This window comes from Pelmatolapia mariae, linkage group LG3_W (genome assembly GCF_036321145.2).
Source record: "Pelmatolapia mariae isolate MD_Pm_ZW linkage group LG3_W, Pm_UMD_F_2, whole genome shotgun sequence".
Classification (NCBI taxonomy): domain Eukaryota; kingdom Metazoa; phylum Chordata; class Actinopteri; order Cichliformes; family Cichlidae; genus Pelmatolapia; species Pelmatolapia mariae.
Window position 1 is genome coordinate 24,218,815 of NC_086229.1, and position 24,757 is coordinate 24,243,571.

Below are 24,757 nucleotides of genomic sequence, written 5' to 3' on the forward strand. Positions count from 1 at the left end.
TTGTGGAGAATCTCTCAGTTAATCAGATAAAGTCAGACTTACAATTGGTGAAGAGATCGTGGATGATCGGGTTAGAAGTGGATGATGTGTAGACTGAAATTCAGAGTGGTGGGCAATGTTCCCTCTAATGTTTCATGTGTCTGAGCGAACACACAAACTCCCTGAGCGACCTCATGGACCACTGTGAGCGACATCAGACGTGTGCACTGTGGTCACGCCAGCATCTAATCCATCCAAGTTACATGTTTATTAAAATAATCAAATTACAGCATTTACATTTATGTTAGACTACTTTTAAATTAACTGATTTAGCCCACTTACAATGAAAATGTAAAAAAAATCTTGTTCATGACCTGTGTGGTATGTTAACACTATTGAAAGTAAAAATAACTTGAACTCCAATTTTGAAAACACAACTTCTTTTTTTAAATAAAGCTCTGACTTGTATTATGAGTCTGTGGTCTGGGAGAGAGCCCTGTAACTCTCTGTCTGCAAAATACAGTATATAATGACCAATGTTGCACAATTAATTATATAGTTAATTCTTCAAAAAAGTAACTGAGTTTTGCAAACAACAAAGTTTTTTGCAGCTGTTTACGTAAAAATGCAGCCAAGGCCCTTTTTTAAACATTTCAAACTATTTACAGAACAATCAGCTGTTCTGCATCAAATTTGATGCCACACAAATTATTTGTGTCACTCCAAAAAAATAATTTCTGTCCACTATGAGATAAAGGAGAACAACAGCCTGATACCTGCAGGCCTGACAACAGGAGATGTATCACTGCTGTAACACCTGTAACATTCAGCAGTCGCCTCATTGTTCTGACACACACAACAAAACTATTGACTACACTACACACTAACTACACAAGATTTGCGCTAAACGTCACAAATCTCTCACATCTCAAAACAAAACTCCTAAAACTTCCTCGCGTTTCTTAACAACTAAATGCCATGTTTTGATTGGTTGACATGGTACATTTTTCGACCAATGAGAAAGGGTGGGGTGTTTTGGTTTCGTCTTTGCTCACAGGCTTTTGAGCGTTTTCCTAAACGCCATTTTTACCGTTTCTTCCCGCAGTAAATATAAACAACGATAGTATTCAGGAAGAAAACCAAATATTGCAGATATTTTATCATAACTCTGGTTTTACGTGGCCTATCAACACAATTTAAAAACTGGTATAAAGTCCACACTTTTTCCGTCAGTCGTTCCGTCTGTCCTGCTCACATCTCCAATGGTTGTAAACGTTGTCATTAATGTGGCTTCACTCCACATCAGCCACGCCACTTTGCTAGCTAAAACACCGGTGTCGGCACATATTTACTTTAATTTCAATTCAGGTTAGGTTTGTGTGCGCAACGCAGATTTTCTCTGCGCAGAGACCGTGCCAACAGCGCGCAATTGCGCACGTGCGCAGCTTAGAGGGAACATTGGTGGTGGGTCATTCATAAAGTATTCTGTTCCAGCTGCTGGAGGACAACATCATTACTTTTGTGAAGACCGAGCTGAAGAAGATCCAGAAGGTTCTGAATCCAAATAAGCCCCAGTGCTTGGAGTTTCAGAGGGAGGATGATGAGCAGAGGAGCAGCAGAGAAGCATTTGTGAAGATCACAGTGGACTTCCTGAGGAGAATGAAGCAGGAGGAGCTGGCTGACCGTCTGCAGAGCAGTAAGAGGATTTCTTGCTTAAGGTTTTAAGCTGTTGGATAAATGAGACACCTGTGACACCAGCGTGTTCAGTCATTTCTCAGTGGGTCAGAAATTGTCATCAGCATTTTGTAAAATATGATTGTTGAAGTTGTGTTTTTATTATTATTACTCAGAACTTCCAGCTGCTGTTTGTCATCGTAACCTTAAATCTGCCCTGAAGAAGAAGTTCCAGTGTGTGTTTGAGGGCATCGCTAAAGCAGGAAACCCAACCCTTCTGAATCAGATCTACACAGAGCTCTACATCACAGAGGGAGGGACTGCAGAGGTCAATGATGAACATGAGGTCAGACAGATTGAAACAGCATCCAGGAAACCAGACAGACCAGAAACAACCATCAGACAAGAAGACATCTTTAAAGCCTCACCTGGAAGAGACGAACCAATCAGAACAGTGCTGACAAAGGGAGTGGCTGGCATTGGGAAAACAGTCTTAACACAGAAATACACCCTGGACTGGGCTGAAGACAAAGCCAACCAGGACATCCAGTTCATATTTCCATTCACTTTCAGAGAGCTGAATGTGCTGAAAGAGGAAAAGTTCAGCTTGGTGGAACTTGTTCATCACTTCTTTACTGAAACAGAACAAGCAGGAATCTGCAGCTTTGAAGACTTCCAGGTTGTGTTCATCTTTGATGGTCTGGATGGGTGTCGACTTCCTCTGGACTTCCACAAAACTACAATCCTTACTGACCCTAGAAAGTCCACCTCAGTGGATGTGCTGCTGATAAACCTCATCAGGGGGAAACTGCTTCCCTGTGCTTATATCTGGATAACCACACGACCTGCAGCAGCCAATCAGATCCCTGCTGAGTGTGTTGGCATGGTGACAGAGGTCAGAGGGTTCACTGACCCACAGAAGGAGGAGTACTTCAGGAAGAGATTCAGAGATGAGGAGCAGGCCATCAGGATCATCTCCCACATCAAGACATCACGAAGCCTCCACATCATGTGCCACATCCCAGTCTTCTGCTGGATCACTGCTACAGTTCTGGAGGATGTGCTGGAAACCAGAGAGGGAGGACAGCTGCCCAAGACCCTGACTGAGATGTACATCCACTTCCTGGTGGTTCAGGCCAAAGTGAAGAAGGTCAAGTACGATGGAGGAGCTGAGACAGATCCACACTGGAGTCCAGAGAGCAGGAAGATGATTGAGTCTCTGGGAAAACTGGCTTTTGATCAGCTGCAGAAAGGAAACCTGATCTTCTATGAATCAGACCTGACAGAGTGTGGCATCGATATCAGAGCAGCCTCAGTGTACTCAGGAGTGTTCACACAGATCTTTAAAGAGGAGAGAGGACTGTACCAGGACAAGGTGTTCTGCTTCATCCATCTGAGTGTTCAGGAGTTTCTGGCTGCTCTTCATGTCCATCTGACCTTCATCAACTCTGGACTCAATCTGCTGGCACAACAACAAAAAACCTCCAAGCGTTTTAGCTTTTTAAGCAAAAAAGAATCTTTTCACCAGAGTGCTGTGAACAAGGCCTTACAGAGTCCAAATGGACACCTGGACTTGTTACTCCGCTTCCTCCTGGGTCTCTCAGTGCAGACCAATCAGACGCTCCTACGAGGTCTGCTGACACAGAGAGGAAGTAGCTCACTGACCAATCAGGAAACAGTCCAGTACATCAAGAAGAAGCTCAGTGAGAATCTGTCTGCAGAGAAAAGCATCAATCTGTTCCACTGTCTGAATGAACTGAATGATCGTTCTCTAGTGGAGGAGATCCAACAGTCCCTGAGATCAGGAAGTCTCTCCACAGATAAACTGTCTCCTGCTCAGTGGTCAGCTCTGGTCTTCATCTTACTGTCATCAGAAAAAGATCTGGATGTGTTTGACCTGAAGAAATACTCTGCTTCAGAGGAGGCTCTTCTGAGGCTGCTGCCAGTGGTCAAAGCCTCCAACAAAGCTCTGTAAGTAAATATGTGATCAGTCTTTTATTTATAACATAAACAGTGTAATGTGTGATGGCTGCTTAAAATTTTAAACATATTTAATTAAATGATCATCAGCACTAAATAAAGTAGGTTTTATTTAATATAGTTTGATAGCAGCAGTAAATGTCAGAGTGTCTTAAACATATCTGGGTGTCAGTTTTTATCAAAGTCATATCCAGAATCATCCTATAAGTAAACTTTATTTATACATATATACAGCAGCTTTCACAGGTGAAAAACCACAAATTGCTTTACAATAGAAACAGGCAATAAAAAACACATTAAATAGCAAACACCAAACATCATACAGCCTAAAACTAGTTAAAGGCCACTCTGAATTCTAGAGTCTGAATAAATGAGTTAGTGGGACCATTAACAGCCTTTGACTGGAAGATCTCAGACTGTGAGAAGAACTGTAAGGTTCTAGAAGGTCAGAAATATAGACTGGGACTTGACCATTTTAAATGAATTCCAAAATAAACTGGTTACCAATATAAGAGATTAAACTGAAGTAATGCGCAGTCTATTTCATGTGCTGATTAAAAGTGTGGCAGCATCATTCTCCACTGACTGAAGACATTCAAAGACTGTGATGGACTCATAGGTGATAATCATCAACTCCCCCATTCCTCCTCTGGTCTTATTGCTCTGCATCAGTGCACTGCTCAGCTGAAGAGTTCACTTCTACAGGGAGTACAGAATTATTAGGCAAGTTGTATTTTTGAGGAATAATTTTATTATTGAACAACAACCATGTTCTCAATGAACCCAAAAAACTCATTAATATCAAAGCTGAATGTTTTTGGAAGTAGTTTTTAGTTTGTTTTTAGTTTTAGCTATTTTAGGGGGATATCTGTGTGTGCAGGTGACTATTACTGTGCATAATTATTAGGCAACTTAACAAAAACAAATATATACCCATTTCAATTATTTATTTTTACCAGTGAAACCAATATAACATCTCCACATTCACAAATATACATTTCTGACATTCAAAAACAAAACAAAAACAAATCAGCGGCCAATATAGCCACCTTTCTTTGCAAGGACACTCAAAAGCCTGCCATCCATGGATTCTGTCAGTGTTTTGATCTGTTCACCATCAACATTGCGTGCAGCAGCAACCACAGCCTCCCAGACACTGTTCAGAGAGGTGTACTGTTTTCCCTCCTTGTAAATCTCACATTTGATGATGGACCACAGGTTCTCAATGGGGTTCAGATCAGGTGAACAAGGAGGCCATGTCATTAGTTTTTCTTCTTTTATACCCTTTCTTGCCAGCCACGCTGTGGAGTACTTGGACGCGTGTGATGGAGCATTGTCCTGCATGAAAATCATGTTTTTCTTGAAGGATGCAGACTTCTTCCTGTACCACTGCTTGAAGAAGGTGTCTTCCAGAAACTGGCAGTAGGACTGGGAGTTGAGCTTGACTCCATCCTCAACCCGAAAAGGCCCCACAAGCTCATCTTTGATGATACCAGCCCAAACCAGTACTCCACCTCCACCTTGCTGGCGTCTGAGTGGGACTGGAGCTCTCTGCCCTTTACCAATCCAGCCACGGGCCCATCCATCTGGCCCATCAAGACTCACTCTCATTTCATCAGTCCATAAAACCTTAGAAAAATCAGTCTTGAGATATTTCTTGGCCCAGTCTTGACGTTTCAGCTTGTGTGTCTTCTTCAGTGGTGGTCGTCTTTCAGCCTTTCTTACCTTGGCCATGTCTCTGAGTATTGCACACCTTGTGCTTTTGGGCACTCCAGTGATGTTGCAGCTCTGAAATATGGCCAAACTGGTGGCAAGTGGCATCTTGGCAGCTGCACGCTTGACTTTTCTCAGTTCATGGGCAGTTATTTTGCGCCTTGGTTTTTCCACACGCTTCTTGCGACCCTGTTGACTATTTTGAATGAAACGCTTGATTGTTCGATGATCACGCTTCAGAAGCTTTGCAATTTTAAGACTGCTGCATCCCTCTGCAAGATATCTCACTATTTTTGACTTTTCTGAGCCTGTCAAGTCCTTCTTTTGACCCATTTTGCCAAAGGAAAGGAAGTTGCCTAATAATTATGCACACCTGATATAGGGTGTTGATGTCATTAGACCACACCCCTTCTCATTACAGAGATGCACATCACCTAATATGCTTAATTGGTAGTAGGCTTTCGAGCCTATACAGCTTGGAGTAAGACAACATGCATGAAGAGGATGATGTGGACAAAATACTCATTTGCCTAATAATTCTGCACTCCCTGTATACAGGAAGTCTTGATCCTTGACCCTCTGAGTCTGACTCAGAGTTCTGAGCTGATGTGGGTGAGGGGACTCGGGCAGCCTGACACACTTGATGTCCATGTCTTCCCTGCTTGTCCTGATACAAATAAACATGAGTAGCCTTTGCAGGTCAAATGTTATCAGTCACACCTGTTAGTCAAGCTCTCTTCTAGATTGTAATGCTTGTTAAACTAGGATGGTTTTAGAAGTCTGGACCACAGACTCCAACAAAAGATATGACTTGGAAAGGCCAAAGTAACCTATTAGAGGTGTTTGCACTAACTTAGAATAATACTCACATTTAAATCTTTATTGTTTCACAAAGGGTTAAAAAGTGAATGTACACAGAGAGGTTGGTGGTGAGACGGGCACTTCCAGCACTGTAGATGTGTTCCAGCTCAGTGTTGATTGAAATAATCCGGAGAGCAGGATTGATTAATGTCACATCTTCGTAAAGTTATAATCCACAGGGGAAACTGTCAGTCTGATATCTGGTCAACCAATCAGGTGTTTACATCATATTCACTGATCTTCAGCCCCACTTTATTATCAGTCTCTCTCTTTCACATCTGAATAATCTTCATTTCACATTTCAGTCAGTTCAGGTTTCATTAGTACAGAGGTGTACAAACTTTTTTCACTGAGGGCCACATACATAAAAATATAGGAGGGGCTGGGCCACTTACTAGATCCGGGTAAACACTTGACCTCCTTGAATCTGGCTCCAGTGCAGCAGCAGTTTTCACATATATAGTTGTCAATTTCAGCTGTAGTTGCCATGGCAGCATAATCCATTTTAAACCAAACACCTTTCTCTTTAAACTCTGTCAGTCACAGTATATTCAATACAATCCTCTTTTTCACTGAGTCACACACATTCAGAGATCAGAGTGTCTCCTGTGTGCTCTCATTCACTCACACTCACTCTCATATGGCTGAAGTCTTTTTGTACAGAGGCTACCTAATCACATCTTGGCTCGTGTGATTAGGTAGAGGATCAACAGGTGGGTTCATGACCCCCTTGGCGGACTCTCCCACAGGGCTTAAATCTGGGACTCTCCACCATTTGACCCTAGAAATAAAGAAGCTTCTTGGATGAGAGGTGAAACGTCTTCAAGAAACTTAAAGAAGTCCAGATGCCTTTTTTTCTAAGCTCTTTAGATGACTGTGAACCTTCACAGACACCTCATCAGTGTCACTCTCAGAGCTACCAGCCCTTTCATAAAATCACAAAGCTCTGCATTGAAATCAATGATATCAAAGCTGGAATTAAATGAGTCCAAGTCTTCTGCTGATTCAGCATCACATTCATCTTTGGTCCTTGCTCTGCATCCCCACAATGGACTTCATTCATGTCCAAGCCAGCCTTGAGTGTCCTTTATTCAACTTATGCTCTGCTTTACTTTTAGATCTGATTTTAGCTGCTTTATCTCTCTTTGAACAAGTGTATGTGCTTCAATCTTTTTCTTCTCTCCCTCATAACAAGACAGTTTCTTGTGACTGAGAACATGTTTGAGTGATTATCTAATCTAGGGCTGTTTATTGGGGAAAATACTTCCTGTTTTCAAAGTAATCCCCATTTTTCCCAGGAAGAAAGGTAAGTAGAAATCGATGATCTAAGTGAGAACATGAGCCTTTAAAAAGGGTCTTCTGAGGCTGCTGCCAGTGGTCAAAGCCTCCAACAAAGCTCTGTAAGTACATATGTGATCATAGCTTTAGTTTTTAAAGATCAGGTGGGAACAACTAAAATAAAATATAAAAAAAACTCAACCAAAGAAGTAATGACTGCTGATGTCTGAAAAGTCTAAGTAATCATCAATGTTGGGTCTAAACTCAGACCCCGCTGTATCCAGGACTTATTCCCGTGAAAGAAAAACAAGGCAACAGCGATTGATCATATACTTGCAAGGAAGGCCTCGTCGGTATCTCAGCTCATTACGAATGACCCCAACGATGGCCTCCTCTCGCTGGCTTTTATTGACAAACTTCAAACAGTAGTTTACAAAACACCTCCCCTCGCAACCCCCTTTGGTTACAAAGACAAGGCACTGTATGTATGTGTATGCAAGAATGTGTGTGTGTGTGTCCTCCTGCTGATCAAAGGGTCATAAAACATAAACAGCAGTAGGAACATCCTTGGTCATAAAGAGGGTAGTCTCCCCCACACCCAATGTATGGTTTACCATAGATAACACAGTGAAACCATACAAAGGGCAGGAAGATTTACCAACATCAAACAGACCTTCACAAGGATGTTGCCTGTGATAAAACACTTCAACCTCGCACCCAGAACCTCGAGAATCTGGGGATGGGAGGAAGAAAGAATTCCTTTCACAGAGTTAAAACAATGGACAAATGGTAAACATAAAAATGACAAATGTTTAACTATTCACTCTAACAATCAGCACTCACTTTGTTCAATACTGAATACATAGGAGCACAAATTGTCCACATTTCTGAAATATTTCTGGGTGTAACTGTTACCAAAGTGCAATTTAGACCTGGCCTGTGGTTGTTATCTAAGTGATAATCATCGATTCTACTAAAACGAATATAAAATAAAGAAATTTGACATATTGTGTTAATACCAAAAGCACGCTGAACAATTCAGTGTTGTTTTACTGCTGTTCTCTCTTCACTTCTTCTCCTCTGATTCTCTCCACATGTTGCTCTGCATCAGTGCTCAGTTTCCTGACAAAAACAAGATTAAATATTGCTAAATATAATAGTATCTCATTACACTTCAACATAAGTGTTTTATTTTTGTAATTGTTTATCTGTTATTTTTCAGACTGAGTCACTGTGACCTGTCAGAGAGAAGCTGTGAAGCTCTGTCCTCAGGTCTCAGCTCTCAGACCTCTAATCTGAGACAGCTGGACCTGAGTAACATTAACCTGAAGGATTCAGGCGTGAAGCTTCTGTCTGAAGGACTGAAGAGTCCACACTGTACACTGGAAACTCTCAGGTGAGATCAAGCATTTTTCTTTCATCAACTGACAGAATTAGCAGATTAATAATAAGGCAGTCCTCTAAAAAGAGGAGAAGTGGAGGTGTTTTGAAGGGCAACATACTCTTATGTTAACAAGACAGGAAGTAGTTCCTGGTAACTGCTTCCTTTGCTATTGTCTAAGTAGAAACATGATGGTAAAACAGTGATGAGTTTGCAGAGGTTCATCCACAGCACACAACAATGCTGTTGCGTGCTGAAAGCAGACTTCTCACAGATTCTGAGACTGCAGGTTTCATCACTGTCCAACCAAAATTCACTTTTTATTCAGTGTTATCATAAAAGCCTTATTTTTATCCATTTACTGCTATTAGGAAGAACACACGTGAAGTTTAAGACCTGGACGAGTTTGAAACCTTTTGTCCTCCACAATGGAAAATGGGTGGAAATAAAAATGGGTATCACTTTAGCCAGCTCCTAATTTTATCAGTTCTACTCTCAGCGTCTCCTATATATCTCCTATATACATTCTGCACTCAGCTTTGTGGTCTCCAGTATCACTGAAATGCAGCCAGATGCTGCTCATTTTACCTTTTCACTCTTTCCTGACACGCTTGCATTTCAATACAGCTCCCTATTTCTCTGTGTACCTGGTCTATACCACTACACTTGCTGTATATGGGACATTTCCGTCTTCTTTCACATAATGGTATGATCCCAGTCTGTCTCTTAAAGTGTTTGGCCTCATGGTTTGCTCATCAGAATAAAACCTCAGCCATTCTCACATTGATTATCAGCAAGCCTGAAAATTCATCAGTATTTGACATATGAAATTATCTCAAGGGCTGGATTTGGCCCACGGGCCATATGTTTGACACCCCTGGTTTACACAGTTTGGTATTCAATGTACGAGTTAGCTCTCAGCTAACTAGCAGACAAGCAAACTTTTGGGACTACTTCTTTCTAACAAGAGCGTCAGACACTCAGACTGGTTTTCTTTGTGGATGATGATGTGTTCTCACACTGATCCTTCATGCTGATGCTGCCATCCACCCACTGCTCCTGGATTCCTCACCATCATCTCCATCAGCCCTCACAATACTCCACCTTCATCAGCTTCATGTTCAGGAGCCTGGATGGACAGTAATTCTTTCCATGGGTTATGGTGGGACATTGAGAGCTGAAGTCAAACAGCAGTGAGAAATGAAAGACTGATTCATTTCTATTTAGTCTTGTGATGTGCAGCTTTGTTCAGAGCATTAAGGCCCAGCAAAGATTACTGAGGTCACAGAGTCACTGATGGAACCTGTGTGCTTATAGAAACTGAAACCAGATGAACCAGAATAGAAGGACATTAAAATGAAGTGTCAGCTACACAAAGGCAAAGGTATTCAGTTGTTGGTGTGAGTTATTTAAATGGAGGATGGAGTCAGACTTTAAGCTGCTGGACTCAGTCACTATATCCTGTTCTCCTCATAGAACCTGGATACACAGACTCACCTGTGACACAATGACACACAGTGTGGGCTACACACACATTAGAAAGTGGATCAGTCACACTTGTACAATCATTTGTAGTGCTGGGAAACCATGAACACTTTGATTCACCATTAATGACATTGTTACAGCAACATGCAATCATGAGTTCAGAAGTAGTGTATTGTGTCCTTATTTTAATAGTACTGCAGTATGAGAAGTGCAACATTCAGAGTGCAGAAACAAATCAGGTGCTTTCTAACAGCAGTGTTCCCTTTAACACAGTAGCAGTTCAAATATTTCTGTCAGTCTGAGCTGAAACATGAATCTAATCAAATCAAATATCAAATCAATCAAAGTTCCTCTCAGAGTCCACAGCCACCAACATACCTTTGACCAACAGCAAGTGAACATTTATAAATGTGTGTTTTCAGAACAGGAACCAGCAGAACTATTGTTCTGTTATCAGGTAGCAGCACAAACGCTCATCAGCACATTTACTGTGCAGGACTTTGAGTGTGTGAAGTGTGTGTTTGTACTGGATTTCCTTTGGAGAATCTCAGTCAGAAACAAGACAAAGAAAAACACTTTCAGTCGTCCAGGTTGAGTTGACAACATGAACTGCATTTATCTTCCTCTGACTTGACATTTTCTTCCTCCTCTGCACCGAGCCAGCTGCTAAGACTCACAAGCTCACTGACATTTTCTGATGATAAAGAAACTCTCTTCTTCTGTACAATATGAGCAGCAGCAGAGAACAAGCTTTCACAGGTACAGATGTTGCAGCTGTGGCCAAGTACATGTGCTGCATGTTTGGAGCAGCACTCTAATGGACAGGCCTCTGTACTGATGGTGGGCTCTGCTCTGTATCCACCATACTGTTCTCAGCTGAGTCTTCCTCCTGTTCACACTCTGATGAAGTGTGAACAGGAGGAAGTGTGAAGAATAGGGCCAACTTTTTCTCTGGCGGCTCGGATGTTGTGGCTTCCACAGGTTTCCCTCCAACAACCCTCTGTTCCTTCAGTAGTTCAGTAAGATCTGGGTAAACACTTGAGCTCCTTGAATCTGGCTCCAGTGCAGCAGCAGGTTTCACATATACAATGTTGGCATTTTGCTTGCGTGTCTCCAGGTCTGTTCTGAATGTAGACTTAAATTTGACCACATAGGCGGGGTCATCATCTGAGCTCTCCATCAGCCGAGAGAGATGACAAAACACAGAATCACAGAGCATGAAACCAACTTTTCTCCTCCCAGAAGTTCAGTCACAGACCTGCAACAGAAACAAGAATCAAAGATTCAAATGACGTAGAGCATTCATGTACTTATATACACAAACATGTCCTCTACATATTCATGCTGTATTTACACACACATACAGAGGCTGTTTGTCTCTCACACACAGACAGGACACTGAGAAATACATCATGTTAAATATACCTGCAGGGTTCCAGCTGTGCACGTTGTCCCTGTTACCTGTGATTGCCATGGCAACCTTGGGGTTGTGCGCGATGCAGGGACGTGTTCACAGGCAGACGTCTGGCAGCAGCATCATATTTGATGCACTCTCTGTACTGAGTGTGCTGACTTTATTTCAAATGTCCCACTGCTGTGCAACATGAATCACAGCACGTTTCTGTAACTCCCAGGTAACCATGGTTACCCAGCCACGTCCAGTAGTCTCCAGAGAGACCAACAGACCAACTCTGACGATAAGAAAACTCAACTTTGCTTCCAGATAACTTTAGTTGTATCAACACTGCCCTCTGGAACAGTTTAAAATGAACATGTCAAAGATCTGTACCTGTCTCCATGTTTCTGTCCCCGCCCCTTTCTTTCTGTCCTGGGTCATGTGAGCGCTGCAGTAGTATTAGGCCCACCCTCAATGCTCTCATTGGCTGAGACACATAATGACGCCCATTTCAAGCCAGCACTCGTCAACATCCCTCCTGTGACCCATGGCTTTATATTCAGAGCCAGTGAGCACTTTCACAATAATCATGATTTTAAAAACTGTGATTAAAATAATTGCTTACGTTAATCAGTTAATGAGTTAACGAGATAATAACAGGTTAAGTTGCCCTAATAATTAGACTTTGATGACAAACTGTGATCTCCATGTTTCCTTTGTTGGACTGTGGGCGAGTGTCAGAACTGAATGTACTGAGTAACACTCAGTGTTTAAATATGTGTCAGTTCCAGTTTTAGAGCTCTAAAGTGCAGCTATCATGTTAGGAATAGACAGCAACACTGAGGTCAAATCTTTATTTTACCACTCGCTGCATTCTTGCTGTTCATGAATTCAGCAGGTTCATGACTGTCTGCAGCATTAATCTCATATTTCCATCTAAAGTGTTGAATTTGACTGTTTGATGTTCTTTATGATCTCTGGCACCAGTTCATCTGTAGGCCGAGCTCAGTCCATCCATTTAGTGAAATGATGTTTAAAGGTCTCCTTGTTCTGTGAGCGTGCACAGATCCTGAAGCAGAAAGCCTGGGTTAACAGAGAAATGATCATCACTGTGATGATGCTCATCATCTCTGACTGGGATCTGAGGTTTTGTCAAAGCAGCAAAGAAAGCCTGGCTATGTTGGACTTGGTGTGGAAGCAGCTCCCAGTTTGAGTTCAGGAGACAGACACCCTCTCTACTTTGAAGGTCAGCTTCAAACGTTTCTTTTTTGATAAAGCTTATAGTTAGAGCTGGATCAGGTGACCCTGAACCATCCCTTAGTTATGCTGCTATAGGCTCAGGCTGTTGGTGGATTTCCCATGATGCTCTGCTTTCTTCTCCACTCCCCTCTTTTCACTCCTGATGCTTTTATATGTCACTACTGCATGTCCTTAACTTTTGTCTTCTCTCTCCTTGGTTTGTGTTTTGTTCTTGTCTCCCTGAGATCATCTCTTCTCTTTCCCCTCACCCTGCAACATGGTAGATGCTCCTCCTGGAGCCTGTTTTCACTGGGAGGAGGATCTTTGTGTCAAAGGGAGTTCTTCCTTCCCACCATCACCAAGTGCTGCTCACAGTGGATTGTCTGATGGTTGGGGCTTTCTCTCTAATACTGGAGGCTGTTACCTTACACTGTTAAACAGCTTCACATCACTGTTGTTGGTGGTAATTTTCACTTATAAATAAGTCTGTGAAGGTTCTCAGTCATCCAGGTCATCGTAGACTAAGGAGCTTCAGTTCAGAGCTGAAGAAGCTTCTCGGATGAGAGTTGAAACGTCTTCAAGCCACTCAAGAAGTCCAGACGCTTTTCTTTCCAAGCTCCTTAGTCACTTATAAATAAAGTTACATTGAATGGATGTAAATGGATAGATGTTATTGTGACAAAGAGAAAATGATTGTTGACAGATGGATTGTTGTTTTGTGTGTCTGCAGTCTGTCAGGCTGTCTGATCACAGAGGAAGGCTGTACTTCTCTGGCCTCAGCTCTGAGCTCCAACCCCTCCCATCTGAGAGAGCTGGACCTGAGCTACAATCATCCAGGAGACTCAGGAATGAAGCTGCTGTCGGCTGGACTGAAGGATCCAGGTTGGAGACTGGACACTCTCAGGTATGAAGAATGTCTCATAGAGGAGGAAGAGCTGGAAACTGTGTCCTTCACTCACTTCCTGTTTGATTCCTGCAGATGAGACATGAACAATCACACATGCAGGAATATTTTCAGGGAAAGACACACTAGTCTAGCTGGATAGCACATGGATATTTATGTAGGGCTGCGGCAGAGCTCTAGGGTGCGGCCAAATTTCTCAATGGTCCAACTAAAAAAAATCCTACGTCGCACTGGTGCAACCTGTGACCAGTTGTTCGACTAAAGAAAAAAAAACGTCTCCTCAACTCTGAAAGTCTCCGTGTGGTCAACAACAGACACACATTATGCCCCTCTTGTGGTCTAAACCAATCAGAGATAGTCAGGGGCGGGACCTCAGGGGCTGTGGTCCAGTTATTCCTGTGGTCCTTTGTGTGTACATTTGAAAGTGCAGGCGGATAGAGAGAGGTAAGCAGCTTGAATAAACTGATATTGATTCATTAAATCCTGAATCGTCTCTTAAATATAAATATATTTTGCCAGAAACGCCAGAATCTCAGGTTAAAACTATTTCAACAACCACCAAACAGTAAACGAGAGCAGGTAAACGGATTCCACACAAAGACGTAAACACAGAGCGCGGACCCGACCCATCAGAATCAGCTTTCTCTTTCTCGGCTTTCTCACTTGACGGCATGTAGACAGACACGCCATTGGTGCTGAAAGTCAACAGCTCAAAGATTCTGATGCATTTGCGGTTTCGAGCTTTGTGTTTACATCTTTTTTGCGCTAGGTTGCGCTAGGTCTTGTCTTTCTCAAACCAAAATTCGTGAACCAGCAGCAAAAGAAGAGCCAAACTATGCTTCACATTTGATAAATGTCGTCATTAATTCCCTCTTACTTTTGCTGTTGCTTCCACCACTGTAAAATCACACTTCATGCACAGCTCTCTCTCTCTCTGTGTGTACTTCAAGAACTGTTTCCCATCTCAAATCTCTGTTTTCTGCATTATTCATTCGCTTATTACCTACCAATCTGGCCGCTGTCTTTTTTGTTGTGTTTTTTTACTTAAATGTAAACTTTTTTAAAATTGTGCACAATTACAGAATATTGCAGAATATTTTTAAGGTTATCCGCTATAGAAAGCAAGACCAGGAAAGTCATCTTGATGTTTTTCTGTTTTATTCTCAGTTACTTTGACACAAAGGCATCTGCTGTGATGCTTATCATAATTCTGATATTTCTGGCTGTCTGAGGTAAAATTGAATAGACTCCAATCGGGATCTTGTGAATCAGAATCGAATGGATTATATATATATGTATATGTGTATATATATGTATGTATATATATATATATGTATGTGTATGTATATATGTATGTATGTGTGTATGTATATATGTATGTATGTATATATATGTATGTGTATATACAGTTAAGCCCATAATTATTCATACCCCTGGCAAATTTTGACTTAAAGTTACTTTTATTCAACTAGCAAGTTATTTTTTGACTGGAAATGACACAGGCGTCTCCCAAAATATAAAAGGGTGATGTACAAGACGCATCATTGTGGAAAAAAATATTTCTCAGCTTTTATTTACATTTGAGCAAAAAGTATCATGTCCAGAATTATTCATACCCTTCACAAACTGTCACAGTTCCATCCATTCCAAATAGTCAAAGCTGTTCTAAAGCATCCTAATTACCCTGATTAATTGGAAATAGCTGTTTTGATCAACTCAACAGGTGAAAAACAGCAGCTCTCTGCAGGTGGTCTGTGGACATTCATGGCTAAGACAAAGGAACTCAGTGAGGACCTGCAGCTGTGCATTGTGGCTGCTCACAAGTGAGGAATGGGCTACAAGGCCATATCCAAATGTTTTCAAGTTCCAGTGGCCACAGTGCAAAGTATTATTAAAAAATACAAGATGTTCCGCACTGTGGAAAATCTCAGAGGACGTTGTCGGAAGCCAAAAGTGAAACCTGTGCTGGCCAGGAGAATAGTGAGAGAGGTGAAAAAGAATCCAAGTATCACCACCAAGGCCATTCTGGTGAATCTGGGCTCTGCTGGTGGCAATGTCTCAAGGCAGACAGTCCAACGGACACTGTTGGGTTCCACGGATGCAGACCAAGGAAAACGCCACTTCTCCAGGCACTTCTAAGGCATGCAAAAGCTCGTTTGGCCTTTGCAAATGCTCATCTGGACAAAGAAGAAGATTTCTGGTCTTCAGTGTTATGGTCAGATGAAACAAAAATTTAATTATTTGGTCACAATGATGTCGCCTTCATTTGGCATAAAAATGGAGAAGCCTTCAACCCAAAGAACACCATCCCCACTGTCAAACATGGTGGTGGGAACCTAATGCTTTGGGGGTGTTTTTTAGCCAATGGACCATGGAACCTAATCACAGTAAACAGCACCATGAAAAAAGAGCAATACATGAAGATTCTCAACAACAACATCAGGCAGTCTGCAGAAAAACTTGGCCTTGGGAACCAGTGGACATTTTAGCACGACAATGACCCAAAACATACAGCAAACGTGGTGAAGAAATGGTTAGCAGACAACAACATTAACGTTTTGCAGTGGCCTAGCCAGAGTCCTGACTTGAATCCAATTGAGAATCTGTGGAGGGAGCTAAAGATCAGGGTGATGGCAAGAAGACCCTCCAACCTGAAAGATTTGGAGCTCATTGCTAAAGATGAATGGGCAAAAATGCCTGTGGAGACATGCAAAAAGCTGGTCTGCAGTTATAGGAAGCGTTTGATTGCTGTAATAGCCAATAAAGGCTTTTCTATTGATTATTGAGAAGGGTATGAATAATTCTGGACATGATACTTTTTGCTAAAATATAAATAAAACCTGGGAAATATTTTTTTCCACATTGATGCCTCTTGTACATCGTCTTATTATCTTTGGGGAGACACCTGTGTCATTTCTGCTCAAAAAAGAACTTGCTTGTTGAACAAAAGTAACTTTAAGTCAAAATTTGGCAGGGGTATGAATAATTATGGGCTTAACTGTATATTCAAAATAACACTAAAAGCCTATTAAGAGAGATATGAATTTATTTAGAACTCACCAGAAAGAAAATGGCGCGAGCAAACCAACAAAAGATTGGGGATGGCAGAGAACTCGATATTCGCTCGTCTGACCGCTGCAATCCAAGCCTGACGTCTTCGTTTAGTAATATCGGATACATGAGATCCCTCCCGTTGCCTCCAGGAGGGGAAACGATGAAAAGAGAGACCATTTTCCAGCTTCTTGCCTTCCCTATCGTGTGATCTAACGTTGCAACCGACAACACAGCACGTACGAACCATAGCTGACGCTTCCGTGTGCTTTCTTTAGCCTACTGTCATGGCGGGAGGGGGCGTGGCCCCGCTCCCGTGACATCACGCTCCAAAGCCATATATATATATATATATATATACCACCGTTACCTTCACCCTCCACATCCTCTCGAGCTCTTCTCTGAGCCCTTGGTATTTCTCCAGCTTCTCGTGTTCCTTCTTTATGATGTTGCTGTCATTCGGAACTGCTACATCGATCACTACGGCCGTCATCTTCTGTTTGTCTACCACCACTATGTCCAGTTGGTTAGCCACCACCATTTTGTCCGTCTGTATCTGGAAGTCCCACAGGATCTTAGCTCGGTCATTCTCCACCACCCTTGGGGGCATCTCCCATTTTGACCTCGGGACTTCCAGGTTATACTCGGCACAGATGTTCCTGTACACTATACCGGCCACTTGGTTATGGCGTTCCATGTACGCCCTGCCTGCTAGCATCTTGCACCCTGCTGTTATGTGCTGGATTGTCTCTGGGGCATCTTTACACAGCCTGCACCTGGGGTCTTGCCTGGTGTGATAGACCCCAGCCTCTACGGATCTTGTGCTCAGTGCCTGTTCCTGTGCTGCCATGATTAGTGCCTCTGTGCTGTCTTTCATTCCAGCTTTGTCCAGCCACTGGTAGGATTTCTGGATATCAGCCTCCTCCTCTATTTGCCGGTGGTACATACCGTGCAGGGGCCTGTCCTTCCATGATGGTTCCTCATCTCCCTCCTCTTCCTTGGGTTTCTGCTGCCTGAGGTATACTGAGCACTCGGTCAGTTGGGGCCATCTTCGTGATGTATTCTTGGATGTTCGTTGTCTCATCCTGACACTCACCAGGCCCCGGCCCCCTTCCTTCCACTTAGCGTACAGCCTCAGGATGCTGGACTTGGGGTGAAACCCTCCATGCATGTTAAGGAGCTTTCTTGTCTTTATGTCAGTGGCTTCTATCACCTCCTTTGGCCAGCCTATTACCCCAGCAGGGTACCTGATCACGGGCAGGGCGTAGGTGTTGATAGCCCGGATCTTGTTCTTACCGTTCAGCTGACTCCTCAGGACTTGCCTGACCCTCTGCAGGTACTTGGTGGTTGCAGCTTTCCTAGCGGCCTCTTCATGGTTCCCGTTCGCCTGCGGGATCCCCAGGTACTTGTAACTGTCCTCTATGTCTGCAATGTTGCCTTCTGGTAGTTCAATCCCCTCAGTTCTGACTACCTTCCCTCTCTTTGTTACCATCTGACTACACTTCTCCGGTCCGAATGACATTCCAATGTCATTGCTGTATAGCCTGGTAGTGTGGATCAGTGAATCGATGTCTCGTTCACTCTTGGCATACAGCTTGATGTCATCCATGTACAAGAGGTGGCTGACAACTGCTCCGTTCCGTAATCAGTATCCGTAGCCAGTCTTGTTAATGGTTCAGGCCTATGCAGAACAGCAGTGGGGACAGTGGTAGTTGGATGGGGATCAGGACCGCCTGACCTTCGGTTAGACCAGGGGTCGGCAACCTGCGGCTCCGGAGTCTTTATACTGCGGCTCCACGTGGTTTGGAAAAAAATTATTTAACTGAAGTGTATTTTTTTGTGTTCGTTCTTCTTTTAACTTGTAGTTCTAAATTGGAATATTATTGTGATCTTGAAATATAAAAATAAAATTATGTTATTGTTTTTTATCGCTTAAAATAAGCACTCCCATAAACCATACCCGCCGAAATGCCGTGCATTTATGGAGACTTCCAACCCCAGGCAGGCCAAGTATGGATCTTCGTTCGGATCCACATATGTATTTGAGCAGTTATTATCCACCATGAACCATGGTAAAAACAAACACCGCTCACGCCTGACACCTGACTGTAAGCTGATGACAGCTTACAGTCAGGGTACATGTCCATGTGTGCATGCTGACTGTGCTGGTTTGACCCCCCTCTTCCTTTCAGGGTGGAGCCTGCTGGAGTCCAATGGTTGAGACCAGGTCTGAGGAAGTGTAAGTGTGTTTTTAATGTGATTCATGAAAACAAAGCAGCACACATTCAACCATCTTCATCATGTCAGGAGTCATCATCAAAGTGTCAATCAATGAACAGATGATGGATCAATAACTGCAGCTGGATTGTGTTTGTTCTCTCCATCAGATTCCTGTCAACTCACAATCGACACAAACACAGTAGACACAAACCTCCAACTGTCTGACAACAACAGGAAGGTGACACATGTGAAGGAGGTTCAGTCATATCCTGATCATCCAGACAGATTTGATGGTTCTTTTCAGCTGCTGTGTAGAAATGGTCTGACTGGTCGCTGTTACTGGGAGGTCGAGTGGAAAGGATGGTCCGATGTATCTTTGAGTTACAGAAGAATAACCAGGAAAGGAAATAACCAAAACTGCTGGTTTGGATGGAATGATCAGTCCTGGAGTCTTTGGTTCAATGATACTGACCCTTACTCTGTCTCTTATAATAAAATTAAAACACCCATCTCCTCCTCCTCCTCCTCCTCCTCCTCTGTCTCTAACAGAGCAGCAGTGTATGTGGACTGTCCTGCTGGCACTCTGTCCTTCTACAGAGTCTCCTCTGACACTCTGATCCACCTCCACACCTTCAAAACCACATTCACTGAACCTCTTTATCCTGGATTTAGAGTCCACCCTGGTGCCTCAATGACTCTGTGCTGAGTTGAGTGTAAAGAGTGTCTCCTGTTAGAGAAACACTCTGACTGTTGAACAGATAGTTCAGTCTGTACATGTCTGTCTCTTTCACTCACAAACACGTTTTCACATTCATGGATTCAATCAGTGTTGAATCCATGAATGTTTGTAACTCTTCTAAATGATTTTGTTTTTCTGTCTTTTTCCACTCAGAGTTTCACAGTGAATATCAGTATGTTGTGTTTCTCTGAAGCTCAGTTTACAACCAGCTCCTCTGCATTTTCAACAAGTCTGAGCTCATTAAAATGAATCCAAATGTTTGATTTCTCTTTCTTAATGGGATGATTCCATCATAGCTGAATAAGTGGACATCCAAAAGTACTCAGTGTATCAAATATTAAATACATTGAGCATCTCTCATGTTTCTGTCATTCTATAAAAACAGCTGATTTTAAAACTGATCCAATCAAAGAAACATGTACTTCCATATTGATCAGATCAATACGTACAGCTCTGATGTCACTAACATCTCCTTGAACTCTTCATTGATGGTGATTTGTGGCCTTCTGCTGGTGAGATGTGCATGGTGAACTGCATGATGTCAGTTTAATGAGCACAGATGACATGAAGTGTTTTTAAATCTGCTTTTTCTAATTGTTCAGGGTCCTGCTCCAGGAAGCAGCTTCAACAAACTCTGGCTTTCAAAAATAAGACCTCAGTCTGAGGTTTTGTTTTTTGTTTTTGTATTCTTTTAAATTTCTAATGTGTAATATCCATTTTTATGCTATTTTATACTTAATGAAGTAAAGTAGTCAGTATTACTTATGTATCTAATTTTTGAACCACATAGGTTGAACAGTAGCATTGTGCTTAAAGCATCTACCATAGCTGAAGACTCTTGTTATTGATTAAAACAGGACTAAGCAAAGAAATTGAGATTTTATGTGCTTTACATGCACACAAAACCCAGCTTCCTTAAGAAGTTTCAAATTTGGGTAAATTTGGTTATAAACTTGTGAATTAAGTTCATTATTTGGCTAATAAATAATAGTATAACTTTTTGTTTTAAACAGGTGAACTAATACATTTAAGTTAAGGACAATATTTACATCATATTTCACTTTGTGTGTGTGTGTGTTTTGTTTTTTTAAATTTTATTTTCACTTGCTACACACGGGACAGACATGACTGGGGGAAAGAAAAGGGAGAAAGAAAGAGAGGTTGGGGAAAAAAAACAGCGGGGAAGAGGAACTGTGATAAAGGGCAAAAAACAACAAAACAAACAGACAAAAAATACATATGTCAATCACTTGGATCACCTGTTGAGAAAAAAGAAGAGAAAACAAGCAAAAAAGAGAGCAATACAATAAACAACATCATCGCCATAATCTATGCGAGTATAACAAATACTAAATATTGAATATTATTGTGCAGCATGTAAGATCGACAGCGCACAGTGTGCTTTAAGGTAGCAGCCAAAAAAGCAATGGAAAAGTATTTTCTCAAAGACAAGTTAACATATTTTGATGATATTTGGAAGCCATTTAAAAACTTTATGAAAGAAGTAAACATCGGACAACTCCTTCCTGCAGGAGTTGTCCGATGAGGGGAAAATTGTTTAGTCTGTGCTAGCTATTTCTATTTTTTCCCCTTTTTGTTTCCTTCAATATGTATAAATCTCACATTGTACTAATGTATGCATATTTCATGTGTTTTTCTTTGATGTAGTTTTGGGAGAGAGCAGGGATGGGAGGTGAGGGGGGAAAGTGTTCTTATTACTACGGCATATTACTGTGAAAACAAACCTTTGTATGCTGTTGCAAAGAGCAATAAAAAAAAATATTGTTTTAAAGCACCTCCCATTGCAAAACCCCCCTATGGTTACAAAAGATAAGGCACTATGCGTGTATGTGCGTGCACGTGTAAGCACGTGTGTGTATTTGTATGTCTGTGTATGCTTGTGCAATGTGTGTGTGTGTGTGTGCATGAATGTGCGAGCATCTGTATTTGTGTGTGTGTGTGTTTGTGTTTGGGGGTGCATTTGTGTGACCTCCTGCTTACCAAAAGGATCATAAAAGCAGGAAGCTTACTAAACAAGAAAACAGAACCCTCACATAGATGTCCCTATAATAAAACACTATAGCCTCCCCCACCAACAGACTGGCTGGAGAGGTGGTCAGAGACAAAGGAATGTCTTTGATCATGCTGCTTGAACTAAGACTTACAAATTTAAGTAACACGATGACACCATTTAACAATTTGACTCCAACAAATACAAGCGCGCTCATGCTCACAGGTGCACTCACGGGTGCTCACAGACACAAACTGTAATGTACAATAATCCATAAACTTAATTTGATGGGCTCTTAGTTTAAGATTTTTAGGATACATATGTAGTAGCAACATTTCTGCATCTAAAGCAATCTTTGTAGTCAAAACTTGGTTTATTTTGTTCATCACCTCCTGCCAAAATGCACGGACAATTCTGCATTCCAATATACAGTGGAAAAATGTTCCAAGGGCTTCACCACATTTAAAGCATGTATTTGGAATTCTGTTATTATATTTGTTCAATTTCACCAGTGTTACATATGTTTGCATGATCCAATTGTATTGTAATAGCTTTAGGTTACTATTAATCGATTGTTTTTGTGATTTTAAGCAAGTTGACTTTCATGTCTCCTCAGAAATATTAATATTTAGGTCCTTTCTCTCAGTTTCTCTTAGAAACTGATGTTTCCGGAGAGGCAGAGACAATCCAGTTATAGAATGTTGAAATTAAGCCTTTGTTACCACATTTTTTCACCATCCATACAAAGCCAATCTGACTGTGAGCCAATGTGTTTGATAGTTTGTGTTTGATCAATAGATTTGACAGACTTGGTTCTCATCCAGAGGGAAACAGTCCAATTTCAGATCTAATGAAATGATGGAGGCTGTTTCCTACCACGGTGCTAATGTGGTAATGCTGGAGACCATGAGCCTTGTTAGTACAAGGCTCATGGTCTCCAGCAGACAAGCGCCTGGAATGAGGTGAGCTGAGTGTTGCTTTGGTGGGTCTGTGCCCACGTCATGCATCAGGATTCATATTGGCAATAGTTCATATCTCTGTTCTTTAGCCTTCATCACAAAGCTGTGAAGGAAAAACAAACATCTAACAGGATTTGATGGATGCAAAGTCCACTGAGCTCTTTGTCATTTACAAACTTGTCCAACCAACAAGAGCACAGATGAAAAACACAGTGACACTTAAAGGATTTTGCCATATATGAGCATAGATTACTTTCATATAGATTTTGTGTGTTTCTCATTTGATGTTAGTTTCATGTTTCATCCTCTCCATGCACCTTGGAAGTAGGTAGGTGAAGTTGTGCCAGAAATTTTTGCTGTGATTTTTCCATTTACATTTTAACAGTTTTTTAATGTGTTATGCAAGTTGATGTTATGTTCTTAATATGCTGATAGTTGTAGTGGTCCTGTGATAGGTAAAAGTGTGACCAAAGATGAAACGGCTTGTGGACCCAGAGCCAAAAAGAAAGCCAGACGGATCCTTTGGAACAGATGGCAGTCAGTGGCAGTAGTGATGAGGGTTTTTTTTAATTTTATTTGTACTTTATATTTAACCCTTGGATGCACAACCTACCAATACCTCCACTCTTCCACGAGTGGGGTCAAAAATGACCCCAAATAGAAACAATGCATTTTGCTATAAACTCGGTTGTTATTCTTCAAAATCTTTAAAACGAAGAGTTGTAACATTACATGAAAAAATAAATAAAAATGCAAATGGCCTCATGTTACAAACATATTTTATGAGGAATACCTGGAATATGAATATATTACAACTTTGCATTTTGAAGAAAAACAATCCGTGGGGTCATCTAAGGGTTAAAGACAGTAAAGATTATATTAAAAATAATAATAAAATGCGATGCAGTAAGCCTGAAGCCAAAACAGACTTATAGAGATAGCAACTGTTGGGTTATTATTGTCATTTATGCTTAGAAATTTATAATCACTTAGAAGTATATTATTGTTTGTAGATTGATAGAGGTTTCATCCTTAGCAGTCTGCAATGACTCTGTGTGCCTTCCAGAGTGCTCTGGCATACACACACATCTTAAGGTCATGAGTGAGGTCATACCTTCTCTTACTGATTTATGGTATAGGAGGACACCTACTCTTTGTTCACATGTATGCCTGTGTAATGTCATATGTTAATGAACTTATGAATATTCATGTAACCTCAATAAAGGGCAGTGCTACGAGGGAGCAGACGACGGCAACTGGGGTCAAGCGAAGAAACAGCACTCGTCACAGTTCTCTCCCTCGTGCACGAGATCAAAGAGCTCTGCTTGGTGTCGTCTTGATGCATTCTCAATCATCCAGGAAAGTAAATCTCCAAAAGTTGAATCTGTTCATCTGGACGTAGCGTTTTGTGGGAGAAACGTTTCGTCACTCATCCAAGTGACTTCTTCAGTCTCAGCTGACTGCAGGTTTCCCCAAACCTTATAAACAGTACATTTGCATAATGACTGAAACCAGCCCACTGAAGGAACAATGGGCTGTGAGGTCAGTTCCTTAATCATAATTATGCAAATTCCCATGACCATTGATCAACAATCACTGACCAAAACCCACTGATCAAAGAACACTGATCAATGGCCATGAGTACCATTCACAGAGAGTTGGGGAATGGCTGCAATCACAGCGTTGTAAGATGGCGAAAGATGTACCCTTAGGCCCCCTCCTCGATTCAGAGATGGTCTTTCCCTTTTCACGTAAATGGCCTCCTTGACGCCGCGCTCAAACCAGCGTTCCTCCCTGACCTGCAGTCAGCTGAGACTGAAGAAGTCACTTGGATGAGTGACGAAACGTTTCTCCCACAAAACGCTACGTCCAGATGAACAGATTCAA

The 24,757-nt window shown here is 41.7% G+C and overlaps 2 protein-coding genes across 2 annotated transcripts in view; both read left to right on the forward strand.

The window, feature by feature from the left end:
* LOC134624293 (NACHT, LRR and PYD domains-containing protein 12-like) overlaps positions 1 to 24,757 on the forward strand; it is a 521,298-nt gene that overhangs the window by 18,036 nt on the left and 478,505 nt on the right. The window lies entirely within an intron of this gene.
* LOC135932489 (NACHT, LRR and PYD domains-containing protein 12-like) lies at positions 349 to 22,874 on the forward strand. Its single transcript, XM_065469975.1, has 7 exons — positions 349 to 360; positions 1,474 to 1,675; positions 1,830 to 3,624; positions 8,708 to 8,881; positions 13,717 to 13,890; positions 19,134 to 19,180; positions 19,329 to 22,874. Exons 1-7 carry the CDS (start codon positions 349 to 351, stop codon positions 19,865 to 19,867), a joined length of 2,943 nt encoding a protein of 980 aa, XP_065326047.1. The 3' UTR covers positions 19,868 to 22,874.

Excerpts from the sequence above, each read along its gene's own strand:
- LOC135932489 (XM_065469975.1), top strand. Across the intron at positions 1,676-1,829 it reads GGCTGACCGTCTGCAGAGCA|AACTTCCAGCTGCTGTTTGT; the intron begins GTAAGAGGATTT and ends ATTATTACTCAG. Across the intron at positions 8,882-13,716 it reads TGTACACTGGAAACTCTCAG|TCTGTCAGGCTGTCTGATCA; the intron begins GTGAGATCAAGC and ends GTGTGTCTGCAG.